This window comes from Polyodon spathula, chromosome 19 (assembly GCF_017654505.1).
Source record: "Polyodon spathula isolate WHYD16114869_AA chromosome 19, ASM1765450v1, whole genome shotgun sequence".
In the NCBI taxonomy this organism is placed as follows: domain Eukaryota; kingdom Metazoa; phylum Chordata; class Actinopteri; order Acipenseriformes; family Polyodontidae; genus Polyodon; species Polyodon spathula.
Window position 1 is genome coordinate 25,353,707 of NC_054552.1, and position 19,444 is coordinate 25,373,150.

At 37.9% G+C, this 19,444-nt stretch overlaps 1 protein-coding gene across 1 annotated transcript; it reads left to right on the forward strand.

Annotated features, from left to right (window-relative positions):
* The first annotated feature begins 996 nt into the window (after positions 1-996).
* Positions 997-2,623, forward strand: LOC121294486 (beta-1,3-galactosyl-O-glycosyl-glycoprotein beta-1,6-N-acetylglucosaminyltransferase 3-like). The gene has a single exon (XM_041218227.1). It carries the CDS (start codon positions 1,102-1,104, stop codon positions 2,434-2,436), a length of 1,335 nt encoding a protein of 444 aa, XP_041074161.1. The 5' UTR covers positions 997-1,101; the 3' UTR covers positions 2,437-2,623.
* Positions 2,624-19,444: the final 16,821 nt, after the last annotated feature.

Genomic DNA, 19,444 nt, shown 5'->3' on the forward strand with positions numbered 1-19,444 from the left:
GATAATATCTTTCGCATTTATAATTGTTTCACTGTAGCTGCCGGTGTGCGGTGCCATTGAGTCAGATTGTATCATCTCTCATTTCAACAGGCATCACTATTGTTTTAATTATTCTAACTTTTTTCCCCCGGAGGCTGGTGCGAGGCACGTCTTCATGGAAGGTTTTGGGGTACTATTCAGCACAGGCATTTGCAGTTATATTCCGTGTGCATGATTCATCCTGTAGTTTAGACAGAAGCTGTTGGGTGGTGCTGCGGGCACCAAAATAAACTACAGAAAATGCCTCTTATTTATAATAATAATAATAATAATAATAATAATAATAATAATAAATGGTTTCCTATGTGAGGCAATTTCTGCAAATGTCTGTGCAGAACTGTGAATTCTGTAATAATTTCTGTGATCGCAGAATTGGGGAATACTGGTAGGGTTAGTTAGTATATATATATATATATATATATATATATATATATATATATATATATATATATATATATATATATAATGAGCTTAACATGCAGCCTACAGCACTCACCCATCCAAGTACTAACCACGCCCAACATTGCTTTGCTTAAGCATTGCATGGTAAGTTTGATTTGAAGAGCTTTATGCCATCAGAGACGTTGCCCATGGGTCACTACAAGGAAGTAGCTCTTCTTGACCTCCATAGGGTTAGTGATTAAACCTGTTTGTTTATGATTAAAAATAGTGTAGTGTTGGATATAATATGGATGTACGCAAAATAAAATAGACGAGTAGAACACTTTCTTATTACATACTGTTTCATACATGCTGATAAGTAAATATAGTTAAATACTGAACACTTGATTTGGTATGTTTGATGTACAGAAAAGCACACGGATAGCCTATTTACAATTTACTGAACCAATGATTCTGTTCTGATCCTGTACTGTATTCAAATTAGGCTCTCTATGATGCATCATTTAGCATAATAATAAGAAGAAAAAACTTCCTTGTTGGAGTAACTTAAATCAAGCATCACACCCCAAAGGAATTCAGTCAATGCACCTGTGCCTGGAAAGAGCATTGGTTTACGGTAGACTTCAATTTAGCTAAATATATATATATATTGTAATTTGTATGTACAGTATTGGATTGATTCATTATAATATGAAATTTCATAGAATAGCACCGTCTTGTACAAAATGGATCACTAAAGCATTTTTTAGTAAGTCTTATTTATTCATATTGGTCTTTTTATTCATGGTCCTGCTGCTGCAATCTGGGAGGCAGTCCTGCAAGCCCGCTGACATCTCAAAGAGATCAGTTCATCTACTCAGTGGAAAGAATCAGGATTTTCTCAGTAACTGCTCCCGAATCATCAAAGGGGACGTGGAAGCCATCGAGCAGGCACTCTTGAGTCAATTACTTATTGCAAATAAGAAAAAGCCTTTAACTGAGAATGACTATTTGGACATGACTGTGGATTGTCCTGCCTTTGTAAAAAACAGAAGATTCCTTACCTTCCCACTCAGCCAGGAGGAAAGAGACTTCCCAATCGCCTACTCCCTTGTGGTGCATGAGAAAATCGAGATGTTTGAAAGGCTTCTGAGGGCCATTTACAATCCCCAGAATGTTTACTGTGTCCATGTAGACAAGAAGTCTCCAGAGAACTTCACCAAGGCTGTGAGAGCCATCGTGTCCTGCTTGCCAAATGTCTTTGTGGCCACTAAGCTGGAGAAAGTGGTCTATGCTTCTTGGTCACGGGTGCAGGCTGATCTGAACTGTATGAAGGATCTTCTTGCAGGAGGTGTCCAATGGAGGTATCTTCTGAACACCTGCGGGACTGACTTTCCAATCAAGACCAATGCTGAGATAGTCCGATCCCTCAAAGTGCTGAACGGCAAGAACAGCTTAGAGTCTGAAACTAGCTCAGAGCATAAGAAAACCCGTTGGATGTACCATTACGAGGTCACGGATTCCATAGGCAGGACTGATACAAAGAAGAGCCCACCTCCTATTAGCTCCCCAATGTTCTCAGGCAATGCTTACTTTGTTGTCTCCAGGGAGTTTGTGGAGTACCTGTTTGAAAACCCTGAAGCACAGAAACTTATTGAATGGGAAAAGGACACCTACAGCCCTGATGAGCATCTCTGGGCCACTCTCCAAAGAATGCCTGGGGTACCGGGCTCCAACCCACCAAATGAAAAATTCCAAGCCTCAGATATGAACTCCATTGCCCGGCTAGTGAAATGGTCATACTTGGAAGGGGATGTCAGTAAAGGGGCTCCCTATCCACGCTGTACTGGGATTCATCGAAATTCAGTTTGCATCTATGGCTCTGGGGATCTTCAGTGGATGCTCAGACAACATCATCTCTTTGCCAATAAATTTGACCCTGCAGTGGATGACATTGCAATCCAGTGTCTTGAAGAGCATCTCAGATACAAGGCTATTTATGGAGAAGAGTTCTAGACACTAGGATTCACCTGAACTGGGACTTGGGAATTATATAAGACAGGGAGAAGTTTATTATTTAAGTGGTAATGGAAATGTAATTATTAATATGAAACTTATACAACATGCCATTTAAAATTACCCTAAATCTAATAAGAGATAATGGTATGTATGGCTTTACATTTCTGATCATTTATTGGTTGTTGTTACCTATTACTGCAAGTTTTTTTTTTTTTTAAATTAATTTATGTTTTGTTAAATTGAAAAGTAATTCTCTTGGTAGGTCTAAATGCTGTTCTTGTTTGTTCTGAAATTTCATTTTTCATAAATACATATTTGACTACTATGAAAAAAGAACTTCAGTGGTTCAATAATTAGGGGATTTCAAAATATAATCTGTTTATCACCTGTAGTTTAGACATTGTAGGGAATTGTGGCATTTATATCTTAATCCTTATATGATTTAATAGTGAATAGCATAGATAATGACAAGTATTGATTACAGTATAACAAATTATACTGTTTATTTATTAACATTCATTCTATTATTGCATAGTGATATAACAGCAAACAATTAAAGCAAAATATATTCTTATACAGATTATATTAGTCAATTAGTTCATACCATAACACAAATAGACTGATCAGTTTCTACCTGCACACCGGGTACTCTTTTGCAAGACAGGGCACTAAGCTAATTACAGTTCTAATCTTGGTGACATTACCACCTGTTTCCTTAAACAACTTTAAGTGCATTCATGACCTTCTTAGTTACATTGTATCAGGGTCATTATAACCTGCCCTGCATTTAATCATTTGCTAGCAACAAATGGAAGAAAAATGGCATTTTCTCTGTCTGTTTTGAAGAATTGTAGACGCCCTGCATGTTACGCTTAAGGATAATTAGATAAATTACCATAATAAAAAAATCCTCTGCTGTACAAAATGTCGAGCAAACTTTATAAAGAAATAGATTCAGATATTGTATCAAGTCTTATATTAAGTATTTCTCCTACACACCTAGTCTTCAGTTACAGTATAAAATTGATATTAAAAAGGTCTATATTTTTGCTGTTCTATGCATTAAGGTAACTATTAAGCAAGAAAGGTACATCTAACACTATAAATGTAGGCACACACGTTTCCTCCCCTTTAAAGACTTCTTGTCACTCAGGTCACACACAACTAAATAAACCACCTATAATAAGGAGGTTATAAAAGTCATATTCTCCACTGCAAGAAACAAGCATCACAAAAGTAACCTTTGCTTTAGATTGAAAGATGGGCATTAGCAGTCCACATACCCCCTCATAGAAAGTTTTACCCAGTTACATACCAATGTTGTATACAGTACCATAACAGTGTAAGTATCTTCAAAATCATCATGCACTTTGTTTAAAACATGCTGAAAAAAATGGTATTAGGTAGAAGTCGGCCATCTAGAAAGGGGGCGAAGCTACGGTACACAAACTCAGTAGCCTGGGCGAGAAACAGCGTGGCATCCACAGATTGGACGAGCGGATGCGCTCTTAACATAGGAATCATGGGTGACGGTATAAAAAGGGGACGTAGTGAAGCCATCTGTTCCTTTTGTAATTGGTTAGAGAAAACCTAAAAAGGAGAACGGTGAAAAACGTTAGTGTTGTTTGTTTGTAATGTCTTGTTAAAAACCTGTTTGTTCGTTGCTTAAACAGCTAACACAATCCAGAGCTGTCGCCAAAGGCCAGCACCAAACTGAACAACATCACCACTTGTTTCACGAAGAACTGTTTTTGCACCACAAGTACTAATTTGCTCACTAAAGGATTTGTGTATGTGTTTTGTGTTACGTGTGGGTGTAAACAGAATGGGACTTTTTGGTTGCGGAACAAACCCGGGGATTATAAGTAGAGGTCTAACTAAATTGTGGTAAATTGGCATATTTTTCACAGGTAGGTTGTGGAATAAAATTAGGATTCCGTGCACATTTCGCAGACCTGTTTAAACAGTAGACAGTATTTCAGAACACTATAAAGCCTAAAAATAGTGATACTTGCTTCCTTACTAAAACAGAGTGCTGTCATTTTTTAAAGGCAAGCATGCAGCATCCCACCGCAGTTGACTGGCCCATACATTGAGACTGCATCCACTTAATTGGTTGGAAGTTAAGGCAAGGTTTTGCCAAATTATACAGACGTGGAAATTGAAACGGCCACAAAACTCAGTTACCCAAGGGCATCTGGCATACTTTACTAAAGGCAATGTACAGTGGCTCTCAAAACTATTCACCCCCCTTGGACTTTTCCACATTTTATTGTGTTATAACATGGAATCAAAATGGATTTAATTAGGAGTTTTTGTCACTGATCAACACAAAAAAAGTCCATAATGTCAAAGTGAAAAATAAAATCTACAAATACAAAACAGAAAATAATTGATTGCATAATTATTCACCCCCTTGAGTCAATATATGGTAGAGGCAACTTTGGCAGCAATTACAGCCATGAGTCTATTTGGATAAGTCTCTACCAGACACTGCAATCTTTGCCCACTGGATGGGGACCTTAGGTGAACAGCAATTTTCAACTCTTTCCACATATTCTCAATTGGATTGAGGTCCGGGTTTTGACTGGGCCACTCCAGGACATTGACTTTTTTGTTTTTAAGCCACTAAAGTGTGACATTGGCTGTATGTTTGGGGTCTGCTGGAAGATTAATCTTTGCCCAAGTCCCAGGTCTCTTGTAGACTTCAGCAGGTTTTCCTCCAGGATTTCTCTGTACTTTGCTGCATCCATTTTGCCCTCTATATTCACAAGCTTTCCAGGTCATGATGCAGAGAAGCAACCCCATAGCACGATGCTGCCACCACCATGCTTCACGGTAGATGGTGTTCTCAGGATGATGTGCGGTGTTAGGCTTGCGCCAAACATAGCACTTGGCGTTGAGGCCAAAAAGCTCTAATTTGGTGTCATCAGACCATAGAATCTTCATCCACTTGGTCTCAGAGAGTCTCAGATATGCCTTCTGGCAAACACTGGCCAAGATTTGATGAAAGTTTTTTTCAACAATGTCTTTCTTTTTGCCACTCTCCCATACAGGCCAGCTTTGTGAAGCACCTGTGCTATTGTTTCCATATGCACAGTGTCTCCCAGCTCAGCCATGGAAGACTAACTTCTTTAGAGTTGCCATAGGCCTCTTGGTGGCCTCCCTGACTAGTGCCCTTCACACCCAGATACTATTTTCAAGGACAGCCTGGTCTAGACCAATTCACAGTTGTGCCATATTTTCTCCATTTCTTAATATGGAACTTTACTGTGCTCCAGGGGATATTCAATGCCTTGTAAATGTTCTTATATCCTACCCCTGATTGGTGATTTTGAAGAACCTTATTCCGGATTTGCTTTGAATGTTCCTTCGTTGTCACGATGTAGTTTTTGTTAGGAAATGTACTAACCAACTGTGGGACCTCCCAGAGACAGGTGTATTTAACCTGAAATTGTGTGAAACATCTTAATTGCACACAGGTGGACTCCATTCAACTAATTATGTGACTTCTAAAGAAAATTGGTTGTACCAGAGCTTATTTAGGTGTGTCATAGGAAAGGGGGTGAATACTTATGCAATTATTTTCTGTTTTATATTTGTAATTAATTTAGAACAATTTGTAGATTTTATTTTTCACTTTGACATTATGGACTTTTGTGTTGTGCAGTGGCAAAAACTCCTAATGAAATCCATTTTGATTCCATGTTGTAACAATAAAATATGGAAAAATTCAAGGGGGGGTGAATACTTTTGAGACACTGTATGCAGCATGTTCGTCGTCATGTTATTTGTCCCATCCAATAATTGATTTTATTGGTAGAGTCAAAACAAAAAAATTTGACTATTCAGGTTTAAAATTCCAAACTGCAAAAAAGTAAGCAGCAGGTTGAAGTGAGGTGGCTGTCCTATGTCGTGTTGTACTGATTTAACTTGCAGACAGGAATACTTGTCTGGGCTGACTTTCCAGTTTGGTTTCTGAAGAGCTGTTTATTTTACATTTTGTTCAGCAGCCTCTATTAGCCTTTTGTTTAACACGCAATGCTGAAGCTAAATAGCGATCGACCGTATTTTCTCCAGAGACATTAAGATATGCACAACAATTACCTCAATCTGCATGTACAGTTTCTTTGTGAAATATCTTGAAACAATCAGCCGAAATATGTAGCACCACCCCCCTTTTAGTATATAGGAGAGGGGAACTCCTAAAAACAACCCTTTAAATATGAAAAATACAAGGGTTGGTACAGTTTGAAACAGAATGTATTTATAAAATGGGAACACCAAATTGAATCAAACACAGGTTAAAAACAATTACAAAGCACTCTCTTCAAATAGGGACTATTTAATTGTAGCAAAAGCAATAATATTTAGTATAAAGGTTCAACTAGATAGTATTTAATGGTGGCAAATTCAATAGTATTTAATATAAACGTTCAAATAGATAGTATTTAATGGTAGTGAATTCAGTAGTATTTAATTGTAGAGACTGATGAAGGCAGCCAACTACCAAAAGCCAGGACGGCGATAAGGCCACCTTATGAACAAATCACACACAAAAAAAGAAACTCAGTGTCAAAAAAATAAACAAAATTAGACGACAAAATTATCAAAAGTGCATAAATCAACCAATAATAACACAATATAAGCTTGCTTAGCGCAGTGCTCTACCCAATATCAAAATCTAAAGCAAAATACCCTGTGACTATCACTGTCCAGGCAATCGAGAGTGCACCACCCTGACAAAAACTCCACAAAAGGTATAGTTTCAATATAAGCTATGGACAAATAGTACGTACAAGGTATTCACAGGATTCTCATGCAGCCATTAAGAGTCACACACGTTTGTAGAGTTACTCTAGGTAGCCATATAAAAACTATCTAAGAAAAACTGTGAAAGGCACTCCTTGTCCTATGAAAAGAAAGCAAAGGTTAGCAGCGTCTCCACACACAAAGGCATTTACCACTATACAATTAAAAAAAAAAAAAAAAAAAAAAACCTCGGGTGAGCTACAACCTCTACATACCCATAAACAAATATAAATTACCACAGGCGCGTTGACATTCAATTCACCTGATTGCCGCCATACAGATATAGGAACTAAAATAAAACTCCAATTAGAAATAATGCTCCAAGTAAAAGAATCACACTGAGCAGAGTGGAAATGTAACCTTAATTCGCCAAACGTCTGACAGGCAACCGGGAAGACAGCTACCGTAGGAAACGTGTACTATTGCATAATGAAGGAACACACTGCTTTTAAAAGGTAAATGTAACCAACTAATCAACACGTTTTCATGATCTTGAAATCTGTCACACATGTTAATTGTGCAGATCACTTGTTATTAGGCCAATGGTACTTAAACAGATCATTCAGTAGATTTATATAATATATTAAGCAGTAGCATTTATTAAACATATCGATCAGTAATAATTAATAACATTAAATCAATAGCATGTGTGAAGCATATGGGTCAATAGTGTTGATTAAGTATAATAAAATCAGTAGCACCTGCTACATAAACTTTGCTCTTTTTTTGTAGTCCATTTCTAATGTTTAAATCCAATGCTGAAAACTTGATTTATGCGACCCTAATGCAGTAAAGTCCTAAATGCAGTAAAGACGCACTGATAGGCTGATTAAAACTTTGTTATCATTTGAAAAGTAAACAAGAACGTTGACCGCTTTGGAGAATTTTTTTTGTAAATGCTACTTGTGCACGTTTTTTGTTTGTTTGTTTTTTGCTTAAGTGCAATTCACATAGGACGGTGAAGGAATAAAAAAGGGCTATCTTCAGAAGGAAGATGGAAGCTTGGGGCCAAGATGGCTACTTTTGCATGGCCTGAACAGTAGGAGCAATACCGAGACAGTTTCCAGTTGGGTCAGTAGTGGGCGCTATCCGACTCTGAAACCATGTTGTGTAGCTGCCGGAAGGCTGGCCCTTGAATGAGTAGACCCAAACATGGAATCTGCAGTTAAATGCTTCCTTGTGAACTTTTATTATTCCAAAACAAACAACATATATCCATACATACATTCACAAGGTCTTGGCTTTTTCAAATTCTAGTGCAATCTTCAGGCCAGTGCTGTTCAGGCCGGCTGATTGCATGTTGCATATAAATGGTGAACACCACTTCTCTTGGTGGGGACCCCCCGATGGAAACTGTGCCCTCTCGTTGTATTCAAGAAGCACAAGCAGTACGCTGCTGGCTCCCACAGCGCCTGCTTGTGCTTGGACAATAACTCAGCATACTGTCTCTACAGCATACCCAAGAAACTAAAACAAGTCCAATGACCTGATTGTCAAGTTCGCCAACATATTTCACTTGCAGGGGCCAGTTCCACTGTAGCAGATCAGGACATCACATTTCATTGAAATGAAATGCTTGCCGGATACATTTGAACCACCTAAACCAGAATCACAATGGGAACACGGGCAAATGTGTGTCTTTTCGTTCACATAAAGTCAGAAAAAAACAACATATGAATCTAAATTAACATGTATTTATACTAAAGTAATACAAAAATTACTACAAAAGATTTAGAAGTGAGTAGTTTTTCGAGATTTACGATGTTAATTTGGATTCATATGTTGTTTTTTTCTGACTTTATGTGAACGAAAAGACACACATTTGCCCGTTTTCCCATTGGAAATAATGATATTTTGAAATATCACTGTCCTGGTCACAAAAGCAAAGTTTGTGGGGAATAATAGCTATTTTCTATACTTTTGAGGCATAAGCAATTAGGAAATAACACTTACTACCCAGGAACAAAAATTGTGTTACATAGTGTTATTATTGACGATGTCAATAATACGATGTTGTTATTTTCTTTCCGAGTTTGCTGTCTCGCTTTTTTCCGCAATATATAACTTTAAGAGCCAAACCTACCCTGTTCAGATGGGCGGTTTCCTTATTTTCTAAAATCGTTTACCCATGCCCGGGCAAGCGCAGTATACAGTGTACCGCTTTTCAAAGTCTTCTCTGCCTTAATCACACACGCGCAATAGACAGCTAGTCTCCCTATTTATCAAATTCAGCTATTTTATTGTATTCATTCCAGCTTAATCAAGTATACAAATAATGACAAACTTTATATAGGATGTTATATACAATTCATATTTCTATATTGCGCTTATTTCCTTTTCCTTCTTAAAAAAAGTGTTATTACATTTACATATTTATATAATTTATTCTAAAAACGTATTTGTACAGATGAGTCATATGCATTATCATTGTATCTTTCTTGTTGCATCCATAAAGTAAAAACATATGCAACAAAATAAGCCTTATTTAACCTAACTTTAAATTAAGTTTAAACCTATAATCTGTTTAAATGATTTCAAGGTGAGGAATAATATTAAAACAATTTGAAACTACGATTAAACGGATTACATGTTTTTTTGTGTTAAAAACAAAACAACACCCTGTCTTCAGGGCTGTGTGAGAAAAACAAACAAAACAAACAAAAAAAAAACTGTTTGACGGCTTTGACTCACTGGATAATCGTTCATACATAGGAAACCGATATACATTCATATCAAATAAAATGATGAAGAATGCCACCACAATTATGAAGTATTCGTGGAAACCATGTATTGGTCTTTCTCCAAACAATCCCATAAATGCTCAGTGAAATTGAGGTCGTGCTGTGTGACTGGATTGCATTCTGTCATGTTTTTCTCTCTTACTTTTTAATTATTTTTTTTTTAACCTGCAGTAATTATTATCAGGCACTAGACCCGCAGACTCTTCTGTACTTTATGCTACTGAGAAAACGCATTACAAAAAACAATATTGCATGCTAGGTCGAAAAAATCCTCTAGATGTCGCTCTTTCACAACAATCACCTTTTAAGATGAGTCAAACCATATAACTAAAATCAGCACTGCCAGATATTGTGGATTGTGGCAAGTAATAATGTGTCCTGTGGTCAACACATTCAACAACAGTGAAAAGCCCAGGTCTGTCGTACACTGTATGTTTGACATCTCTTGAAACAGAAAATAAAAGAAGAGATGCATTTCATTCAGCTGAAATACAACAGTGCTGTGGGACTGCTCTTGGGAATAATAAATGCATACTGATAGGTTGTTCTCAATGTGCTGCTGCTGATGTTAATAACTGCTGTGTTCCAGCAGATAGATAGCAGCATGCTGCTAAGCATGGAGGAATCTCTTGACTGAGCAGCACACCACTAAACACTGTGGTAACTGTCACCAATTCAGAATTTATTCATAGCCGTGTGAAAAACCCACTCAGCATGCCTGCAGTAATTATACCATAAGCTGTACAGAATATGATCCAAATAACCAAGGGAACTTTTGTCCTGGAATGTACAATTTATTTAAAGATTTAAAAAATAAGTCTACTACATTCTTATACCAGTAACACTGGCACACGCACCATCCAGGATACTTTGCACAGGCCTCCAGTTGACCAAGATAGAATACTAGCTAGCTAGCTGATATAAGTGAATGTCATACACTAAGTGTACAAGCAACATCTTGCTGAACACTCTCTCAAAGAAGCTACACGATGTGCTGGTAACAGCGTTTCTCATTGGCTTCAGCACATGCCCTTTTGCATACACAGTTAAAATAAACGATCCCTTACAATTATGTATTTCCATTTCTAAAAGACTTTGTCATCAGGAAGAAAATGTGTTATATTGTTATGTTTGAAATGTATACAACTTTCTACCAGTTCAGTGTTGTGGTATTTTGCTTTGTTTAGAGCATTTTCTGATATGCAAGCATCAGACCTCCTCAATTTGGCATTGAAAGGTAGTTGGTTCCTGGGGCAGTTCATTCATCTGGCTGCACTGATGCAGAATGCATGGACCTTAATTGAGATGTCACAGTTCCACCTGTGCAGACCTATCAGGTGCTAATGCATTTTCACATACAATTGACCCTTTGTTTCACAAATTTATTTAGCGTTACAGCCATGGCTTGGGATTGTGTACATGGGAGAAAGCTCTTGCGTATTTAGTTGTAAAAAAACAAGGGCAGACCTTTGGATTTCCAGCTAGTGTACAAGCGATGCGTGTTAAAGTTTTAAAGCCTCAATGAACCAAAAGTATGCCTCTTTATTTGGAAAAAAAAAGCAAATGTATTTGCTCCATGTTAGGTCTTTGTGTAGCCTTCTGTACTCATTGTTCATTTATCAGAATGCTATTACTATTCAAAACCTACTTACTCATTTGAGCCTGGTTAAGTGGAAACAAGCAGACTCACTTATGATGTTGGGTTTATCACAGGACATACCCATTCTGTGCTATATCACATGGTATATCATCTTGGAATCCTTATAAAAGTAAGTAGACCAGAATAGTTGCACAAAGTTGTTCAAAATGGTCAATTCTTTCAGTGCTGTTTGAATCACCCTGTCTATACCTTGCAGTGATGGGATGGTATGGATAAAATATTGTACCTCAGTAACAGTATTTTTAAAATGGCATGAGGGCACAATACCTGACATATTTAACTAATTAAAAACTTTGTAAATGTACCCTTTCTTTGCTGCCCCATTAAAAGACAATGTCCCACGGCTAGATTGCCTTTTGGGAAGCAATAAAAACACCACTGGAATGGTTCATAGCCCGGTTGCCTGGGGTTACAAGGAACGTTGACCCTTGACATTCACTTTTCAAGAAACACATTCCTGCTTTTTTTATATGGAAACAATGCAAGAAAGGAAATACAGTGTACTTTATATTTTAGATGAATCTCTGTTTTCTGATTAGCAATATTTGAATGAAATTTGTTTTTTTTTGTTTGTTTGTTTTTTTTTTTTTTTTTTTTTTTAAAGGAATCTAGATCACAAAATATAGGATTACAAAATCCGGATCACTTTGATTTAGATTTTTTTTTTTAAAAAACAGCCCCTGGTTTTATCCTTGACTGCTTCCTGTTTGTCTTAAAATAGTCATATAAACTGTATTAAACATGTCATATTTTCAGTAAATATAGATCACTTTACTGTAATACTGTGAAAATGAAAGAAAAATCCAAAATGGTCCACATTACAAAACAGACACACATTTTTACACACTTGCAGCAGACACAAGTAACAGTCTCTGAATGACTAGGGAAGTGGTGTTCCAGTCAGCATTGAGAGGCCCTTCTAGTGGAAGCTCTCATGAAGCCTGCTGGCTCCGTAATTAACTGTACCCAGGGCTAATAGCCTTCCACTGATTATCATGAACACGACATGCACCAAAACAATATTTGGGAGTGTTTGGCACATTCCACCACCACCCCCCCTTTTAGAACAGCGTGTGAAAGCTTGCTGTGACAGTCCTCTGGATAAACATAAGACGATTCTTAGTTTCCTGCATTTAAATTCTGACCAAGAAACTAATTCCACAAGACTGTTGACCCTGTTCCCTGGAAAACTTTATTTCCAAGAAAATTTCCTAAGCCTTGCACTCTAGGGATCAGGCCTGTGACAAAAGCAATGTGCTGCAAAAGACTGTCTGATAAGATAAATAGACCGTTTAGCGACTGTTCCTAAAGATGTTGGAAGGCTGAGTAATTTAGAATAAATGCTTAGTGTCAAGAAGGATACATAGATCAACCATAATAATGATTTATCATGTACAACTCAAAGGTTCCTCGGTTCCCAAGATATATCTGGGCAAATAAAGGAAAAACCTGCCATATGTAGCACATTTCTGTGTAAATATGCTCCTGTTTCCACTGATTAGGAAAGCTGGATCTCCATATTGCCGTTATCAGTCACGATGGGACAGCAAGACAGCAGATTTTACAGACTGTGGTCAGATAACAGAATCCTTCCTTTGTTTTCATGGTCTGATGTCTCTGATCCTATCTGTTCTAACATGGTCCACAGCTGTTGTTTTGGAATCCTTGATATCAATCAGGGCCAGGAGTAAATACCTTAAAACTGACACCTGGAACTATCAGTCACCAGTAACCAAATCACGCAGGTGCTAAAAGCCTAGCCCACTGTAAATCAAGATACATAAACTAATAGCATCCTTTATAAGGGTATTTAGAAATAACCAGCTGGCACAGGTTTCTCCTAAATAAAACAATGACATTTCCACTTTCCATTAGCATAATTACATTTGCCCACTTATTTGCAGTTTTCCACACTATTTTCATTTTGACTCATGTTAACATAGTCTGCTTGCTACAATCCCCATTCACTTCCTTTGTTACAGGTCACTGGACCCATGCTTATTCTACATAGCTTCCAATGGGAAACATGGTACACAGATGGGTTGCTATTGCCTGTCGTGCAGATGGTGAACTTAAAACACTGGCAGGAGAACTGGGCTTCACAATAGAGCTGTCAGGAACATATCTAACCTCTGTGGCAGGAGAACTGGGCTTCACAATAGAGCTGTCAGAAACATGTCTAACCTCTGTGGCAGGAGAACTGGGCTTCACAATAGAGCTGTCAGAAACATGTCTAACCTCTGTGGTAGGAGAACTGGGCTTCACAATAGAGCTGTCAGAAACATGTCTAACCTCTGTGGCAGGAGAACTGGGCTTCACAGTAGAGCTGTCAGAAACATGTCTAACCTCTGTGGCAGGAGAACTGGGCTTCACAGTAGAGCTGTCAGAAACATGTCTAACCTCTGTGGCAGGAGAACTGGGCTTTACAATAGAGCTGTCAGAAACATGTCTAACCTCCAAGTACACCAGAGTCAGCTATTAATCTGCACCCTGCACTCTGTCCCTAGCAGATGTAGAATATACCACAGTCGTTCCGTGGGATAGTCCTTACAGATGAATTTCTTACATCCACAAGAGGCAGTAGTGTTCAGAGTGACGCGTTAATACATGACATCATTCTTAGAGCTCTGTTGGGGTCACGGGTTCTTTCAAGTTGAAAAAATATTTATTTATCTTTCCTCATTTCAGTGAATTTAAAGATTAGAGCACAGCTTAGAGCAATTTCTCAGTAAAGAAGCAAAATGCCCCTTAAGCTTATGGCTAGCTATGATTGTATTAGGAGTTATCTGTTTTTGCTTAGACATCACAAGTTTCTTGTAAAAAAAAAAAAAAAAAAACTTTCAATTAAGGCTGGTAAGGTTTAAATGTTATAAACTGTGCCTGTAATCCTAAACATTGTTTTTACAAAACATTTCACTGAACCTGTCTTGAGAGGATCTTCGATTGATTTTTCCTTTTTTTTTTTTTTCAAAAAGTTGAAACATTTTATAGTATCTTTATACATTGTAAACAAGTGTAATTGAATGTGAATTGTCGAAACTCATGGCCTACATTTCCCACTCTGGCAAATTGTAAAAAAGGCATTGCAGATTGCTACACTGTAAAAAAAGAAGCTGTTTGAAACAACTAACTAGTAACTGCTATCCATCATCATCATACTGTTTAGATCTGACAGATGGATTTCCTTCCACGAAATTTCTCTTACAAGCCTTTGCTGCAGAATAACATGGTAAGAGCATTATTTAAAATGCATAATTAATTAATCATGTTGGTACTGTATAATTGTGTACATTCAAACTAAATTACATTTATTCTTTTGACTGTTCAATAACTATTTTGAAATTATAAGAGTGACCCACTGTCAGAAATACTTTGTAAAGCTGTGATAATGCTGTCTCTGTATCCCAATGGCTCGTCATATAAAGACCCAAAACACACACATTCAACTTTTATAAAGGTATTACAATAGGGGCTTTTCAATGGGTAGTCAGAGAACAAAGAGACAAAAGGGATCCTAAGCGCTCACATTGTAAAAAAAAAAAAAAATAATTAAAAAAAAAAAGCATGTTAAATATTATGATTAGGATTATGTATGACTTGGTGTTAACAACACAGAACGACCAACATACAATGATACAATGCAGTTATCCAAAAAATATCAAGATACTTGAAAGGTCCGGGAGAGTTCAACTGAGGATTATGCAACTTGAAGGAAATCTATTTGAAAAGCCCTGAAGAACTACTTAAGCTTTTTAAAAGATCCATTCAGTTTAATTCATACCCGCTGAGATTTTGTGCAGTTAAGTAAACCGTGGGAGATTGAGCATCTTCATTAGCATGCTGTTGTCATGAAATACCCACTTGAAAGTTCGCTACAGTTAATACAGTGACCATGAAATAAAGCTTGCAAGTGAAGTTCTGCAGTGGACAACGCACAAAACAAAAACCTACTCAACTACAATAAGTAGCCTACATATCTAGATGAATATCCCCCAAGACAGGAAACAAAAGTCTTCCATTAAACACTACAGGCCTAGTAAATTTTCTCTGTGCTATACAAGCCCAGCTCAAAGGGAAAAGCAGCTTGTTGATTAAAGGCAGTGTCGCTGATTACAACCCCTCAGAACTAAGTGAAAGCCAAATTGCTGAAAGGCAGTTAAATAAACACTTCAAGGCAAGTGGCTCTATTAAAACATCTTTCTATAGGGCCCAGGGTGAGCCAGCTGTGGTAATTCATCCCAGCCAGCCACTGTTATTTAAATGTGTATTTAAATACCTATCACAGAGGTTAATCTGACCTTGGGATACGTCTGCTAATGCATCTCCTATTGACGTAGCTATTGACTCTTAGTTGCTGGGGGGGGGTGAAACATGAGTTTGGGAAAAAGTCTGCTTCCAGGTTTATGTTTAAATACAACTCTCACCAGCCAGTAAACAACAAGGGGCCACTCTTTCTTTCAATAAGTGAGACCCATTGGCAACAAACATTTTGGTTTTTTTAGTGTTTTATTGTTGTTTTTTAATGTGTGCAATTATTATAAATCATTTTTAAATCTTGAGTTTTTGCTTTTTTTTTTTAACAGTGCGTAATGTGAGGTGATTGAAGCTGACTCCTGCGAGCAGGCCTCATTCTTGGCCTGTTTTTGTGTAATATGTCGAATTGTTTAATGGTATAATGTACTGCACACAGATGGCTTGTGACCTTCGTTGCATTCACCCACTGAGCCAGTTACCCCTTTACTTATTCCTTTTTGTTAAATATGTGTGTGCTATGTTCTGAAGAAGGCAAGCCAAAATCATTTGATAGCCTCTTCAATAGACTGCGGATTGCATTGTGAAGAAATTACAATAACGGTACTCTTTTACTTTGTATTTCAATCTCACGCCATTTTAAAAGGTGCAAGCAAATAGCTGTTGCTGTGTGATATTTATAAACTGTCAAACAAGCACACCCGAAACCACACAAACAACTTGGCTTACCTACATCCTCTCAAAAAATACCACTTCTTGTGAGCATAGAGAAACATATACCGGTATTAACATATTTTGCAGTGCATGTTAAAGGATGTGTCAATGCTGAATTTTACAAACACTTACAAAGGGTCAATAGCACCTCTAAACCATATTTACACTATAAAACACATTCAATTCCATTATTGTCTAAAAAATGACAGCAACAAAATATACCACTTGTTCAATATAGTAAAATTGACTAGAGAATGAACAACTGTGTTTGCGTATGAAGATATTTTTAAAACGTGATCTAATGGCTGCATTTTGGCTTAAATGGCAGGTTTCTTGCACAGACACAGCTGTATTATATACTTTTAGCAAAATACATTGAAATGTCACATTACACTTCAAAATACAGGTACTGCATTAGTCAGCACACAATGCTGTGATTGTGAGGATGGAACAGCACACATTAACAACATGTATTTAGCAAAGTTATTTACCCGACCATATCATATTTTCTATAGTATTCTTGTCCTTTAGGCAAAAAATGTGGGGTCACCAAAGTGATCAATGTAGTTTTCTTCAGTGTGGTGGGAAAACAAAGCAGGAAAATGCTCCACTTTGGGGCCAAAACAATGTACGACATGCCTGAGGTGGCTTTGACTGATGCAAAACACTTCACTCATCAGTTGTTGATTTTTAGGGTTTAGTAACCTCAATGGTTTCTGAACTCTTTAACCTTCTTAAAAGCACTACTCTAAATCAGGTATACGTGTACACTGGTTCTTTTTTTGTCATACCTTTAAATTACCAATATACAGAATCTGCCCTGAGAGATAAACCAAGATAGAAGATGCCATTAATATGCTTCATCGTAGCTTTAGATAAGCATTTTTCACTGTGTTTTACCAAGCAGGCATATCTGTTTTGAATATCAACCGTGACAGTGCCTGAACCAAAGGCAAAGGCAAGCTCTCAACGATAGATATTTTCCTAACTTGCGAAAACCAGGCCTAAGCAAAAAGGAAATCTACTAATGCTGCAAGATGGGCAGATTGCCATTTCTCCAAAAGTGCTGTGCTTCTAGCTAAACGTGTGCTTTCTTCTGCCAAGAGCAATTCAATTGCATCTTGTACAAATACTTGTTTGTAAAACCTCCTGATGCTGTTCTTGGGGGATTAAAGCTAACACATGGACATGCTACCTGCTCTACTCAAACAGATAATGAATACTGCACACTGTAAGGAATGAACAGAATTATTATTGTGACATTCTGGATCCACAATGCATTCGGTAAGGTTTAAAACTCAAGTAGGTAGCTCCTGTGCATTATTATGAGAGACATGCAAAATACAGCTGCCCCTCAGGTAACTCAGAAATGGTACGTTTACATTGCCGTAATAAATACAGGATTAGTTCAGAAAGGGGGCTCACAAGAATCTAATTACATGGTTCATTCAACTTATTATTTGAAACGGTTTAGTTTCACGGGGCAGAACAAGGCCACCTGCTGAGATATTTTAGGACATAAAGTTAGTAACTAATAACATAAAAGAGAGGCTCTGTCCTTCAAAGGCCCTACACATAGGACGGAATCCGTCATTGCGGAAACTCGACAAACAAGAGGGGGGTCATCGTTTCCGAGACGACCCAACAAACAAAGAGGGGTCACCCTCTCTGAGATGACCCGAAAAACGAAGAGGCTTACGAACCAGAAAGAAAAACATTGGTTAGTAATATTAACACATAAAAGAAGTTCCGACTCTTCAATGGCCTAACATATACAGTAGGGGGGTTCCGTCGCTGAGGACACCCAACACACAGAAGAGGGGGCCATCGTCTTCGAGGTGACCCGACATACAAAGAAGGGCAGCATCTTTGAGGTTACACGACATAAGAACAGGCTTGCGAACCGGAAAGAAAATAAAGTTAGATGTTAAACACGCAGAGTGGGGTGTTCCGCTTCTTCAAAAGCCCAACATAACAGAAGGGGGGTTCCGTCGCCAAGGAGACCCAACAAACAGGAGAGGGGTCACCGTCTTTGAGGAGACTCGACAAACAAGAGGGGTTCCGCCACTTGGGGCCCTCACATGAATAGCAGCATCAGAGCCTGAAAGAGAAGCAGACAAAAGATCATGCATGCTAAAGGAGGGGTTTGGCCAGGGGTCCCCTCTGATTCACGGAGAACCCTCCTCTATGAGGTAAATGAAGCGATGCTCAACAAAGGGTTGGAGAAAGTGGAATCACTAACCCCCCAGAGGAGACCAATGCAAAGGCGGTTTGAGATTCTAGAGGAGGAGGAGGGAGGAGGAAACGAAAAAACACAAGACAACTAGGAGGAGGAGACTAAGATTTAAATAGAATAGATTTAATTGGTGGAAGATGACAGAGCGCACAGGCCTAGTACCACCCCCTGAACAACACATATAGGTTAACACTCAAATGTTTTATAAAGATTAGTTAGGAAATTTCTTGTGCTTCCCTAAGCTAAAACAGAGCGTACATTTGGCATGTACACTTTGTGCAGCTGCCTGTAATCACAGACCATTTAGTTCTAAGACCAGAAAGCAGCTAAAACTACCTACAGCAATGTAGACCACTGGCCAGCCAACAATGACTGGCTACAGAACAACACACAAACAATGATGAAAGGGTGTAGTATCCCTGAGGAATCATATTTTACTGTTAAATTGAACAGGATTGCGAGACATTGCAGCTTTAAATTATGAACCTGAATGGGTAGTTTAGGGAATTTAGTATACTGTAGCAAAACCGATTTTTCATGATTTTACACTCACCTAAACAAAATACTGTGCTTCTATCATAGTAAAAAAAC

Bases quoted from the DNA above. Each gene is read 5' to 3' on its own strand.
- LOC121294486 (XM_041218227.1), top strand. From the start codon at position 1,102: ATGTACAGTATTGGATTGATTCATTATAATATGAAATTTCATAGAATA.